The sequence below is a fragment of the Catharus ustulatus genome, chromosome 6, assembly GCF_009819885.2.
Source record: "Catharus ustulatus isolate bCatUst1 chromosome 6, bCatUst1.pri.v2, whole genome shotgun sequence".
In the NCBI taxonomy this organism is placed as follows: Eukaryota; Metazoa; Chordata; class Aves; order Passeriformes; family Turdidae; genus Catharus; species Catharus ustulatus.
In genome coordinates, this window is record NC_046226.1 from 5,308,676 (window position 1) to 5,323,180 (window position 14,505).

Below are 14,505 nucleotides of genomic sequence, written 5' to 3' on the forward strand. Positions count from 1 at the left end.
ATTAAACACTTAAGCTAAAGCTGGATTCAACAGAGATCCTCATACTTCCTAGTTTATTTCAGGTCTGCAAAGCCAAATTCCAGCAGATAGTTATCAGCTGTCAAGGAAATGGGCTGATATTCATAAGTGAAGAAAATCCTGAAGCTGATAATCTGCCTTTGGTAGCTGACTAAGACCTCTGGTGTTCAGGAGGTAAGGGCTGTTGTGTCAGACAACCCAGTATGGAGAATTACCCAAGTGCTGTGTGAGTCCTGGCCCACAGCATTGGCAGAGGTGATCAGCTGAGCCCAGGAAGAAGGGAGAGGTGTGGTAAAGAGATTTTAAGGTTTGGTTTTACTTTTCTTTATCCCACTCTGATTTGATTGGTAGGAAATTGAATATGTTTGCCCTAGATGAGCCTGAGAAATCTTTCTGTTCTTGTCTCAACCCACAAGTTTTGATCCTTATTTTCTCTCTCTGTCAGCCAAGGCCAACCAGCGATGAGCAGTGAGTACTGGTTCCTGCATTTGCTGCCAAAGTGAGGCACAGACACTCATCAGAGGAAGCATTTCCTCAAGGTGCCATTTATTGGCATATTTTCACAGGGTGAAAATTCCAGAGGGATTGAACTCTCTCAGAAAGGGAGGGCATTCAGTGTCCATGTGGTGACAGGACTCTGTAGTTCCAGGCTCCTTGCCATGGCCTCTTCATCTTTGGTTCTGACCCCCAGAGTGAGCTTTTGCCACTGGAGAAAGGTGAAGCAACAATTTCCAACGCTGACGTAGCTGTGTCTTCTCCAAGTCCTGTGTGTTCAGAAATGTGGCAACTCCTTCCCAGGGAGTCAAGGATGGGTGGATACTAGTCCTAAACAACAGTGAAGGAATAGAGGCCCATTGGTGGTACAACACACATGGACCCACCATAGTCAGATCTTCCACTCCACTGTGAATTCTATCGGCAAGAGAGCTGCTGAAGCTGCAGCCATAACCCTTGAAGAAGGTTCTCACAGAAGCCAGACCTGTAGTCCTTCCACTACTGAACTGCAGTTTGATTTACACTTATGTGTATCAAGCCTTTAATTGCTTCAATATACTCTAGTGGCTGAGTGGGGGTGGGGATGAAGGGCAGGGCTGGCTTGGCTGGGTTGTGATGTGCTGTGACACCTGTGACATCACAGGGGACATGTCACAATGGGGGCAGCTATCAAAGGCCCCAGCAGGTAACGCTGGCCCAGTGTTGCTTCGGCAAGCGGTGAGTGCACACGTGGTGGGTAGGCTGGGCTGGGGACAAGGGCCGGGGCAGAAACGCTGCACCCAGGGCTGGGTTCTCCCCCTGCATGGAGGGACAGCCCCTGATGGGAGAGCCTTGGGCAGGGCGCCATTCTACTCCTGCTGCTGTTGCTGCTGCTGGGGCAGCAGGACAGGCGTTGCTGCCTGCCAGCTGTCTGGGGCCCTGTCCTTCCTGCCCTCAGAGCCCTCAGCATTCCCATCCCTGCTGCCCCCACTGCTCGCTGCCTCCCTCACAGCCCCACTCAAGGCCTTCTCTCCATCTTCCTGCAGACCATGAATTCCATTGTTCTGCTTTTTGTGCTTTTGAAAAGCCTCATCCACTACCCACAGCTCGTGGGTGATGCTTGGGATGAGGAAACACGTTTCCGCATGGAAGTGCGGGCAAAGCAGCTGGAATGGGAGAGGATTCGGCTGGAGCAGGAGATGGAGCAGCTCACCCTAATGCAGAGTGGAAGTGCCTGGGGACACTTGCTGTTTTTCTTGCATCCCTGGCTCCTGGTCCTTCTCTTGGGACTGTATTTTTTCTGGATGAAAACAAGAGATGAGGCAGAGAGCAGTGATGAGGAAGATGAAGAAGATCCTGTTCTTGACAATGATCTGAGATGGCTTCTAGAGGAGCACATACAGTGGCCGGCACTTGACCTAAAGAAAGGCTGTGAGTGGACAACTGACCTCATGGACAATTATACAATTTTCTTTGGACACGTCTTATCAAACAGCTTCTACCCAGGCCTGCAACGAGCCATTGGGGTGGGCAGCGCCTTCGAAGGTTGGAGTCCACGTGAGCAGGATGTTGTCTACAAGGTGCTCATTCCCATGACTCCTCCCCAAGGCCACAGCTTCCACCTGGAGCTGGACTCTGCAGAGCAGAAGCACGTGAGGAACTTCCGTGTCCGCGTGCAGCTGGAGTGCACCTGCACGAAGGAGCAGCAGGCTGAGGGCATGCTGTGCTTCCTGCACCACCCCGAGGAGGAGCTGAAGAGCAATCAGGATCCCAGCCTCCTCGACACCCTGTGCACTGACTCCTACCTGGACGTGCAGAAAACTGCCCGCTGGTTCTACCAGCTGGTGAGAGCCATCTGGCCAGCATTGCCTCAGTCACACAACTGGCATTTAAAGCTGCTGCCCTCCAGACGCTCCTGCCAATTCCAGGTGACCAATGGCAGAGAAAGCTTCAGGATTGAGATTCTGTTTGGGGTGCGGAGAGGAGGCTCAGACATCTTTGTGAGCAGCCAGCCTCAATATGCCGGAACCCCAAATACTCTGTGGCCTGAAACTTATGCTGTGGCAGAGGCTAAGTTCTTCCAGTACATTTCTAGGACGGCTCCCCCTGACAGTTTACATCTAAGGTGCCTGCAGCTCTTCACCCGTGCTCTTCTGGGCATAGGCTTTTCCACCTACACAATGAAGACCATAGTCATGCACCTCCTGAACACTGTCCCCATGTCACAGTGGAGCAGAAGGCATTTTTTGCGGCGTCTGGGGGATATCAATGTGAGCCTGCGAAGCTGCCTGGAGGAGAAACACCTTAACCACTTTGTCATAGGCAACAAGAGATTTCCTCTGCATATCAGATTGCCCCGGGACATTGCTTCAGCCGAGCCACCCAATCTCTTCCATCACCTGTCACAGTATCTGGCTGCCCACTCCCAGGCGATGAATGAGTACCAGGATCTTCAGCATCGGCTCGCAAGTATGCTGCTCAATGGCCACTGATAGAGGTGCTCATGCACAGAGCTGTGTTTCTGGGTTCACAGACAACGGCAGAAAACCATCTCATAGTGCCGGAATAAATAGAGGAGAATGTGGCATGCAGAGAGAGAAGAGAAAACGCTGTGCAGCAGCACTCTGCCAGCAGTAGCAGCAAGAGAGTCATCTCGACAGTCTCCCCAGCACAGAATCCAGTGATGACTATGGTGTGGAGGCCCACAGACGGCAGTGGGGAAGGTGGGCACAGGGTGGGCGCGAGGCCCTGCCAGCTGGAGCAGAGAGTTCTGGAGTGCAGGTGGCACAGAACAGCAGGCTCCCGCACCTGATGATTGAAAGACATTCCCCTTCACAGAGCTGTGCTTGTGCTGCTCACAGCTGGCAGCAGAGAGACACCTCAAAGTACAAATTTGGTGCTTTAAGCAGAAGAGGATGGTGCAAAGGCTCTGGCAAAGGTCCCACATGGGAGGGTTTATTCTACCTCCTTGTATCATTTCATTTACCAAAGAAGGCACCCAGATCTCCATAAAGCCCTGCTGGATTTTCCCCACTCTGAAGAATGCACGTGAAGAGAGAACATGCCGTACATGCAGGGCCAAAGTCACCAAATCCCACTTATAACATGCACTTGTTCCTGGCCTTTGAGAAGAGGCAAATTTAGAATATAAAACAAACCAAAATGTGGGACAGGAAAAGGAAAAAGAAACAGAACAAAAACAAAAATAGGAAAAATCAGTGCTGCTAGGCCGACATCACTCAATGGACAGTGTCTCTCCTTCTCCCCTGCAAGGACCCCTTTAGGTCAGCATTAGAAAAACTGCCTTGGAGCTGACCTGAAATTTTGTATATATAAGAATTTAGATGTTTTTTCATAGATTGTGCATACCCATTATATACTGTAAACAGTATAAATTATCACATATATATTGCTGTAAAGAGTACAAAAAGAGTGCATTTATGTCTGGAAAGATTTTCATAAATTAGATATATTTATAACATATATAATATAAATAGTGATATAGTATTTCCATTATATATAACTATAAAAACATTATATATATTATGCAACATATTTATATATTATATTTATGATATTATTTTTATACACAAGTAAAGTCATATCCAGACTCACTATCATTTGTGACCCATATTAATGCTCTATAATTAGCGCATTTATAAGCAGCAACCTGGAAACTGCTTTGATTTTGATTCAATAAAATACAATATTACAGAATCTGGATTGTGCAAGACTCTATTTGTTTACCAGACCTATAGTACTGGTAAAAATCACTCGCTGTGAATGTGGAGTTGTGAACAGAATCATTGAACTCAACCAAACTGACAGTGCCCAACTGGTTCTCATCAGAAACTGAGCCCAGCTGCACCCAGTCCCTGTGATCACAGAATCCCAGAATGGCTTGGCTTGGAAGGGTCCTTTGAAATTGTCTTGTTCCTGCCCTGCTGCCAAGGACAGGGACACCTTCCACTAGGCCAGGATGCTCCAAGCCCCACCCAGCCTGGCCTGGAGCACTGCCAGGGACTGGGCAGTCACAGCTTCTGTGGGCAGCGTGGGCCAGGAGCTCAGCAGCCTCATTGCCACAATTTCCTGCACACCTGCAGCCTAAGCCCTCCCTGTGGCACTGGGAAGCCACTGGGCCTGGCGCTGTCCCTGCAGGCCCTTGCAAACAGCCCCTGTGCAGGTCTGTGCAGGCCCGGGCAGGCACTGAAAGGCTGCAGGAAGGTGTCCCTGGAGAAGCCCTGGCAGAGCCCTGGGGCCAGGAGTGCCACCATGAGGGCAGCAAGCGGGGCCTGGCACGGCCGGCGGGGCAGGAGGGCACAGGGCGGGCGCCGAGGCCCTGCCAGCTGGAGCAGGAGCTCTGCAGTGCGGGCGGCACAGAGCCGTGGGCTCCCGCAGCTCTGCATCCCTCACGGCTGAGGCAGCTGCCCAGGCACAGCCGGCTGGGGACACGCGGCCACCCCGGGGCCACCCGCAGGGGGACCCTGCTCTGGGGCCAGGCCAGGCTGCAGCAGGGAGCGCCCATGGGGCTGTGCCCGGGGAGGGAACGGCTCTGCCCAGGGACAGGGCTCTGCCAGCAGGGACAGCAGGGACAGCAGTGCCTGGCACAGGGACAGCAGGGACAGCAGTGCCGGGCACAGGGACAGGGGGACACGTGGCTGCAGTCACAGCCAGCAGCACACAGGAACCTTCTCACTCTCTGCAACTCCCAGACAGGATGGTTGGGCTGGTGCAGGTCAGGCTCTGCTCCCAGGAAACAAGGGAGAGGACACAGGGAATGGCCTCAAGTTCTACCACGGGAGACTTAGATTGGGTCTTAGGGAAAATTTTCTTCTTTGGAAGGGTTGGCAAGCACTGGCACTGACTGACCATGGAATTGGCGCAATTTCATTGAGGCACTTGGGGAATGTGTTGATGAGGCACTTGGGGACATTGCTATGAGGTGGACTTGTCAGTGTCAGGTTTGTGCCCTCTGACTTGATGGCAGGATCAATGTGGGCATGACACAGCCCAGGTGCTGGCAGCTGGCTGAGATGACTCAAGCCATACAGACGACCATTGCATGTCAGTTTGCACCGGTGCTGGCAGCTGAGCCACTGGCAACAGGCCACCTTACCCTGCTGCAGAACCCTTTTAGGGTCTCACTGAGGAAGGGGAGGGGGTTTGGTGGCTCTCCCAGCTCCTGTGAGCAAGGTGAGAAAACAGAAATCCTGTTACATATCAAGGTCTTGAACTGACACATGGTAACAGAGGAAAGACAGAGGTAAAGGCAAAATTTTGAGATCCATCTAGGCAGCACCAAGATGGGTCCACTCAAATCCAGGTCCCCAGCATTGAAAATGTCACAGGTTTTCCTGTAGGGGAAAAGGCTGCACACCAAAGACAGCACAAACCCCAAAGCCAAACAGTAAGGTTTGAATTTTCTGTGATTGATGGCTGAGAGAAGCTGCTGTGCAGTGCTGATGGTCTCTTCACTGCACACTCCTCATCCTTGATCGTCTCAGGGCTTCTACAAAGCCAGGTGAGGGTTTCTTCCTGCTCTTGCCTGTGCTGAGACCAAACAGCCTTGGGGTGCCCAGTGCTGTTAGCAGGAGAGCTGGTGAAGGTCACTGCAAGCCACGCAGCTTTCCCCTCCAAGGCTCCAGAGACACAAGGGCACAAAGCTGTAGCCCAAGCTGGTTTGCTGTAGCACTTTGTTGAGCTTGTCTGTCCTCTGGCATCCCTCCTTCAGGCTGGGCAGTGTAAATCTGAGCTGCTTTCACAGGGAATTCAGGGTTTGGCCAAACTGGGGCCTTGCTGCAAGCAAATCAAGGGAGGGCTCTCACTTGTGCTGCAGGTGCCATGGAAGGCCCCAGAGCAAGAGGGCATTTCTTGTCTGGTGGGACCCCCTCTTCACAGTCTGGCCTTGCAGCTTAGCAAAATCCACATGGACCTGCGGGGACATTCCAGCACTGACTTTCACTCCAAACCTTTCCATTTTCTCCTAGGAAAATTCTGAATTTTCCTTCTGCTTGGAAGGTGATGGATGCCCTCCATTGATGTATTTGGCACAAATGTTCTCCTTACATGCAAATGCTTCCAGGCAGCCTGAAACACATCTGCCCCCTGACAACCCCTTTTGTCCCACTGGATCATGTGAAGCACAGTGCAAAAGCAGCACCCTTCACTCCTGTGACAGGAGCTGGATTCACAGCCCAAGGGCCTGACACTATGTAGATTTTCCCTGTGTCTAGCTGTGTGGGGTGGTTCCATTAGTGCAGGGAACAAACAAAATGACAAAGGAAAATGACCTGAAGTCGAGCCATGGGAGGTTTAGATTGGATCTCTAGGAAATATTCCTTCAACAAAAAGTATATTATGCTTGGGAACAGGCTGTTTAGGGACAAGGCTGAGTGCCCAGCCGGAAAGGTTTCAAAGTCATGTGGATGTGACATCTGGGGACGTGGCTGATTGGTACAGTAGGAAGCGTTCAGTTTGCCATTGGACTCTGTGATCTTCAGGGACTTTATCAACCTCACTGACTCCAAGACTGAAGTGTAGCTCAAGCATGAGGAGTCAAAGCTTAGACTCAATGATCCTCAAGGAGACCTTCCAACATGGGTATCTATGAGATTGTCAATGGAGGACAGATGAGAATGAATCCAAAAGAAAGAGCAATGGCAGATCTTTGAAGAAGCTTCACTCAAAGGCTGCCTTAACCAGTACACCAGGGCCACTCTAAAGAGCTGAGCCAGGATGGGGACAAAGGGTGGAGCTGGTTGGGTTGTGATGTGCAGTGACACCTGTGACATCACAGAGGACATGTCACAATGGGGGCAGCTATGCAAGGCCCCAGCAGGTAACGCTGGCCCAGTGTTGCTTGGGCAAGCGGTGAGTGCACACGTGGTGGGGAGGCTGGGCTGGGGACAAGGGTTGGGGCAGAAACGCTGCACCCAGGGCTGGGTTCTCCCCCTGCAGGCAGGGACAGACCCTGATGGGAGAGCCTTGGGCAGGCCACCATTCTTCTGCTGCTGCTGTTGGGGCAGCAGGACAGGCGTTGCTGCCTGCCAGCTGTGTGGGGCCCTGTCCTTCCTGCCCTCAGATCCCTCAGCATTCCCATCCCTGCTGCCCCCACTGCTCGCTGCCTCCCTCACAGCCCCACTCAAGGCCTTCTCTCCATCTTCCTGCAGACCATGAATTCCATTGTGCTGCTTTTCGTCCTTTTGAAAAGCCTCATCCTGTACCCACAGCTCGTGGGTGATTCCTGGGATGAGGAAACACGTTTCCGCATGGAAGTGCGTGCAAAAGAGCTGGAATGGGAGAGGATTCGGCAGGAGCTGGAGGTGGAGCAGCTCACCCCGAAGCAGGTGCAGATCCTGCAGCTGTCAGCTGCTGCTGTGCTCGTGTTCCTTATCTCGGTGCTATGGTTGATGGGGTGCAAAAGGAGCATGAGGAGAGAAGGCCATGAAGAAGACGACAATGAAGAGGAAGTCGCCAATGTTGCTGCAGATGAAGAAGATAATATTGAGAATGAACTTGTCAATGAGGCTGCAAATGCAGAAAACAATGATTTTGCATGGGCAGTATATGAAGGTGGCAATGATTTGGAAGACAACACTGGAAGAATTCTTATGGAACACATACAGTGGCCTGTACAGGAGCTGCAGGCAGGCTGCGAGTGGTCAAAGAACCTCATGGATAATTTTGCACTTTACTTTGGACACGTGCTAGCAAACAGCTTCTACCCAGGCCTGCAACGAGCCATCGGGGTGGGCAGTGCCTTTGAAGGTTGGAGTCCACGTGAGCAGGATGTTGTCTACCAGGTGCTCATTCCCATGACTCCTCCCCAAGGCCACAGCTTCCACCTAGAGCTGGACTCTGCAGAGGAGAGGCACGTGAGGAATTTCCGTGTCCGTGTGCAGCTGGAGTGCACCTGCACGAAGGAGCAGCAGGCTGAGAGCATGCTGTGCTTCCTGCACCACCCCGAGGAGGAGCTGAGGAACAATCAGGATCCCAGCCTCCTCGACACCCTGTGCACCGACTCCTACCTGGATGTGCAGAAAACTGCCCGCTGGTTCTACCAGCTGGTGAGAGCCATCTGGCCAGCACTGCCTCAGTCACACAACTGGCATTTAAAGCTGCTGCCCTCCACACGCTCCTGCCAATTCCAGGTGACCTCTCGTAGAGAAAGCTTCAGGATTGAGATGTTCTTTGGGGTGCGCAGAGGTGACTCAGACATCTTTGTCAGCAGCCAGCCTAGAGAGGCTCACACCCAAAGCACAGCCTGGCCTGAGACCTACGCTGTGGCAGAAGCTAAGTTCTTCCAGTACATTGCTAGGCAGGCCTCCCCTGACAGTTTGCACCTGAGATGCCTGCAGTTCTTCTCCCATCTTCTGCTGGGCATTGGCTTTTCCACCTACACCATGAAAACCATTGTCATGCACCTGCTGAACACCATTCCCGTGTCACAGTGGAGCAGGAGACATTTCCTGAGGCGATTGACTGATATCAGTGAGAGCCTGCGCTTATCCCTGGAAGTGAAACGCCTCAACCACTTCATTGTGGGCAACCAGAGGCTTCCTGAGAAGATCAGTTTGCCCCAAGATGTTCAAATGGCTGAGCCACCCAATCTCTTCCACCGCCTGGCGATGGATCCGGTTGCCCACTCCCAGGGCATGGGCGAATATCTCGATCTGCAACGTCGGCTCGAAGCAGTCCTCAAACCTGATGATTGAAAGGGATTCCCCTGCACAGAGCTGTGCTTGTGCTGCTCACAGCTGGCTGCAGAGAGACACCTCATAGGAAAAATTTGGTGCTTTAAGAAGAAGAGGATGCATGCAAAGGCTCTGGCAAAGCCTCTCCAGCCGCCTCAGCAGGTTGAGGGCCACGGGAGGTTTTATTCTACCTCCTTGTATCATTTCATTTTTCAAAGAAGGCACCCAGATCTTCATAAAGCCCTGCTGGAGTTTCCCCACTCCTACGAATGCAAGTGAAGAGAGATCATGCCGTACATGCAGGGCCAAAGTACCCAAACCCACCTGTATCATGCACTTGTGCCCAGCCTTTGAGAAGGGCCAAAACTTAGAGCATGAAAGAAGCGGGAATAGGGGTCAGAAAATGAAAAACGAAACCGGACTAAAAAGACCAAGAGGAAAAGTCAGCCCTGCATGGCTGGCCTCACTCAATGGATGGTGTATTTCCTTGTGCTTGAAAGGAACAACTTTAGGTCATCATTGGAAAGACTGTCTTGGAGCTGACCTGAAATTTTGTGTCTATAGGAATCTAGATTTTTTTATTTTCATAGATGTATACATTCTATATACCTATTATATACAGTAAAGAATATAAATTTATCATATATATAGTAAAGTGCAACAAAAAAGAACAATACACTAATATAAATAATATCAAATTCAAAAATATGTAATTATTCTCTCCTGATAAAAAAAAATTTGGGAGAGTTGAATATGTAATTATGTTTAAATATTTATAATAGGGTACATATTAAGTGTCAATATCTGTTGTAAAACATTACTATGTTTAATGAATTTTTGGCTGGAAGGACTTCATAAAGTAGATGTATTTATACATATATAACATACATATAATAGATAGAGGCTACAGACATGTATTATTACAGTAAAAGAATTAATATTTTATAGCATATGCATATTATACAGTATATATATGATATTATTTTTATACACAATTAAAGCCATATTTAGGGTCACTATCTCTTGTGACCCATATTAATGCCCTAGAGTTAGTGCATTTATAAACGGCAACCTGGAAACTGCTTTGATCTTGCTTCAATAAAATACAATATTGCAGAATCTGGATTGTGCAAGACTCTATTTATTTTCCAGACCTATAGTACTGGTAAAAATCACTCGCTGTGAATGTGGAGTTGTGAACAGACTCCTTGAACTCAACCAAACTGACAGTGCCCAACTGGTTCTCATCAGAAACTGAGCCCAGCTGCCCCCAGCCCCTGTGATCACAGAACCCAGAATGGCTTGGCTTGGAAGGGTCCTTAGAAATTGTCTTGTTCGTGCCCTGCTGCCAAGGACAGGGACACCTTCCACTAAGCCAGGATGCTCCAAGCCCCACCCAGCCTGGCCTGGAGCACTGCCAGGGACTGGGCAGTCACAGCTTCTGTGGGCAGCGTGGGCCAGGAGCTCAGCAGCCTCAGAGGCCACAATTTCCTGCACACCTGCAGCCTAAGCCCTCCCTGTGGCACTGGGAAGCCACTGGGCCTGGCGCTGTCCCTGCAGGCCCTTGCAAACAGCCCCTGTGCAGGTCTGTGCTGGGCCCGGGCAGGCACTGAAAGGCTGCAGGAAGGTGTCCCTGGAGAAGCCCTGGCAGAGCCCTGGGGCCAGGAGTGCCACCATGAGGGCAGCAAGCGGGGCCTGGCACGGCCGGCGGGGCGGGAGGGCACAGGGCGGGCGCCGAGGCCCTGCCAGCTGGAGCAGGAGCTCTGCAGTGCGGGCGGCACAGAGCCGTGGGCTCCCGCAGCTCTGCATCCCTCACGGCTGAGGCAGCTGCCCAGGCACAGCCGGCTGGGGACACGCGGCCACCCCGGGGCCACCCGCAGGGGGACCCTGCTCTGGGGCCAGGCCAGGCCGCAGCAGGGAGCGCCCATGGGGCTGTGCCCGGGGAGGGAACGGCTCTGCCCAGGGACAGGGCTCTGCCAGCAGGGACAGCAGGGACAGCAGTGCCTGGCACAGGGACAGGGGGACACGGGGCTGCAGTCACAACCCAGGTGCTCTAGGGCAGACCCAACACATGGACAGGACAATGGGTCAGGCAGGACGCACCCTTGGCTGTCCCAAATCACCTCCCTGTTCTCTGTGTGCTTTAGCATAGCTTCAAGGAGGATGTGTTTGTTCTGTGATCTTCCCAGGCACACAGGTGAGGCTGACATATCACTCCTTTCCAGAGTGCTCCTTTCTACCCTTTTTTAAGATGGGTGGTGAAATGAAAGGGCCAGGAGACTCGCTCCCTTTACAGGCCTTTATTGGTGAAATCAGCTTGCGGGGAAAGCCCGAGGGGATGCACAGGCCGCTGCTGCTACTCCTGATGACGGCCTGGAGGAGGAGGAGGAGGAGTGCAGCTGTGTCCTCGCAGGCAGAGCTGGGTCTCCTTTCCTCGATGGGAATCCCTGGGAAGACCACTTTTGCTCATGGTCTAGGCATGTCACGTTGGTGGGACGCTGTCTACATCATGGTGGTAAAATCCGAGCATCTCGGGGTGGTCTACATCATTTTCCCAGCCTGCAGCCACTGGTCTCAGCTCCAGCTGTCATTTGGGCTCATTGTCCTAAGGGGTGTTAAGTCTGAAAAATATCCCAGTGTCCCTTGCACTCCCCTCACTTGCATGCGAGTCCTTGATGTCATCCCACTCCAGGTGCCATTTTTAGGGAAGCAGTAGCAGCACACCCGATGAAGGGAAAAGGAGATACACAGGTGAGACAGAATGGGGGCTGGGGGCAGAATGGGGCCAAGAGTTTAAAATTAACAATCACCAATTAACAACCACAACAGGGCAAAGCTTAACATTAATAATTGTACATGAAAAACTAATTCTTATGAACATGTTCATAACAGGTGGAGTGGGTTCAGCTTAGCTGAATGCCAGGTGCTCACTAAGCCATCTATTTCTCCCTAGTTGGACAGGGGAGAGGAAATAAGGTAGAAAAAAAGTAGGAAGTTGATTTAAAACTGGTGACTAAAGTGAAAAACTGAGAGTTTTTGCACACAAAAGTAAAGGAGAAAAAACACTTAGTCTCTGCTTCTCATAGATGAGATATGTTTAGCCACTTCCTGGGAAGAAAGCAATTTCTCTATATTTCCTCGTCTTCTTGCTCCGGCTGAGATATTGGGCCTATTGTACCCCACACACCTTAACAGAGCCGAGTGATACTTCCTAAGGAGAGCTCTGTTCAGCTTAGAAACCCAGCCGTGAGTGGCCTCTAGCTGGAGCCAGAGGTTTATGTATTGCACTCTGGTCCTGCAGAAGCATAACAAGTGAATGGCTGTTCTTGCCCTCTCCAGAACAGCAATCTTCCCTTGTCTCTAGTTGGTTCCCAGTCTTGTTAAAGCACCCTGAGCAGGGGAAGAGGGAAACAACCATTTGCAATTGCTTGACTAGCCCAAATTACACCTACAGAGGAATAAAGGATAGGAATTGTTCACAAACTACTCAATGATTTTCTCTACTCCCCTCTAGCAGCTGTTTCTTTCCTATGGTGATCCTTTCTTTTGTGGGGGTGATGCAAAATGCAAGAAAACAAGCAGTGCCAGCAGTCAGACTGCAAGTTATGTCACTGCAAAGAAAAGGGGTTAATCTCTCACTCTGAGCAAACAAGGGTTAGATGAAAACATGCCTGTGTGGAGTGTGGAATGCTGCAACAGGTGGCAAAGGCCTGAGTGAAGGGAAGGAAAGAGATCTGGGAAAGGGTCTGAAGATCAAGTCTGATGAGCAGCAGCTGAGGAGCTGGAGGGGCTGAGATTAGAGAAGAGGAGGCTCAGGGGGACTTTCTCACTCTCTACAACTCCCTGACAAAGGGTGGAGCAGCCAGGTGGGGCTCAGGCTCTGCTCCCAGGCAACACTGGACAGGACAAGAGGAAATGGCCTCAAGTTATCGCAGGGGAGGTTTAGATTGGGTATTAGGGGAAACTTTCACCTCTGAAAAGGGTTGTTAAGGGTTGTGAAGGCTGCCCATGGAATTAGTGGCAGCGTCATGCCTGGAGGCTCTTAAGGAATGTGTGGATATGGCACTTGGAGACGTTCTTTCAAGGTGGACTTGTCAGTGTCAATTGGACTTGTTTGTGCTTGGACTTTCTACAATCTTAGAGATCTTTTTCAATCTAAACAATTCCATACTACTGTGATGGGGACCCAGTTGCAACCCAAAGAGTATTTCATAAAATCATTCATAGCAACTTCACTCTAGTGCTAAACCTTATGCAGCTGCTTCTCCCTGTGCTCTCCTCATCTTCACTTCTACCCTCAGTCTTGGGCAGGAGAATTGGCTTTGGTGGGGTCAGTGGTAGTGGGAAAGCCTCATGCCAGGGGGTCATAGGTTGATTTATTTCTGCCAAGATTGGAGCTGCCTCCAGAAAAGGCTGTGATCCCTAAAGTCTCTATTCACATTCTTTGACCACTCTGAGGTGACTCAAAGGCTGCAAGAAATTTTGGTCAATCTGAACGCAGATCACAGAAAGCACTGATCTGAAACCCGGCTGAACAAGCAATAGATAAAGTCCCTTAGCCACATCAATCCCAGCCTGTGTTTGCCAAGCAGATGAAAATTACACGAACAGAAAACATGTAAGAAATGGTGGAAGTGTTGCCAACTTCCAAACAGCATGATTCTAGAATACAGCATGTTTCATGTAACAATGAATGGAAGAAGCTGGCGTGCCAGTGTTATGACCCTGTGCTGTTTGGATGTCAATTATCATAAAAGAGAGTTATTACAGTATTATTATAGTTTGATAGATAGATAGATAGATAGATAGATAGATAGATAGATAGATAGATAGATAGATATACATACTTATAAAGATCGCAATATTCCTTCAGTATTTTTAAATTCAGGCAGGGCTTTGACCAGCTGCCCGTAGCAGCAATCAATAACAAAAAGAGCCCACGCATGGAGGAGACTTGATATGCTGAAGTCCCTTTGGCTTCCCCCCTGCCATCCTGCTGCAGCCCTCTGACTTGATGGCAGGATCAATGTGGGGCACGACACAGCCCAGGTGCTGGCAGCTGTGAGCTGACTCAAGCCATACAGATGAGACTTCCATGTCAGTTTGCACTGCTGCTGGCAGCTGAGCCACTGGCAACAGGCCACCTTACCCTGCTGCAGAACCCTTTTGGGGTCACACTGAGGCAGGGGAGGGGGGTTGGTGGCTCTCCCAGCTCCTGTGAGCAAGGTGGGAAAACAGAAACCCTGTTACATATCTAGGCCTTGGACTGACACATAGTAACAGAGGCAAAAGTTTGAGTTCCATCTAGGAAGCACTGAGA

General features: G+C 50.7%; 2 protein-coding genes across 2 annotated transcripts; both read left to right on the plus strand.

The window, feature by feature from the left end:
* Positions 1–1,796: 1,796 nt before the first annotated feature.
* On the plus strand, positions 1,797–2,984 carry LOC116997341 (inositol 1,4,5-trisphosphate receptor-interacting protein-like 1). The gene has a single exon (XM_033061890.2). The coding sequence runs from the start codon at positions 1,797–1,799 to the stop codon at positions 2,982–2,984; it is 1,188 nt and encodes a 395-aa protein (XP_032917781.2).
* A 4,680-nt stretch (positions 2,985–7,664) lies between these two features.
* Positions 7,665–9,206, plus strand: LOC116997342 (inositol 1,4,5-trisphosphate receptor-interacting protein-like 1). The gene has a single exon (XM_033061891.1). The coding sequence runs from the start codon at positions 7,665–7,667 to the stop codon at positions 9,204–9,206; it is 1,542 nt and encodes a 513-aa protein (XP_032917782.1).
* Positions 9,207–14,505: the final 5,299 nt, after the last annotated feature.

Excerpts from the sequence above, each read along its gene's own strand:
- LOC116997341 (XM_033061890.2), top strand. The coding sequence starts at position 1,797 with ATGAAAACAAGAGATGAGGCAGAGAGCAGTGATGAGGAAGATGAAGAA.
- LOC116997342 (XM_033061891.1), top strand. The coding sequence starts at position 7,665 with ATGAATTCCATTGTGCTGCTTTTCGTCCTTTTGAAAAGCCTCATCCTG.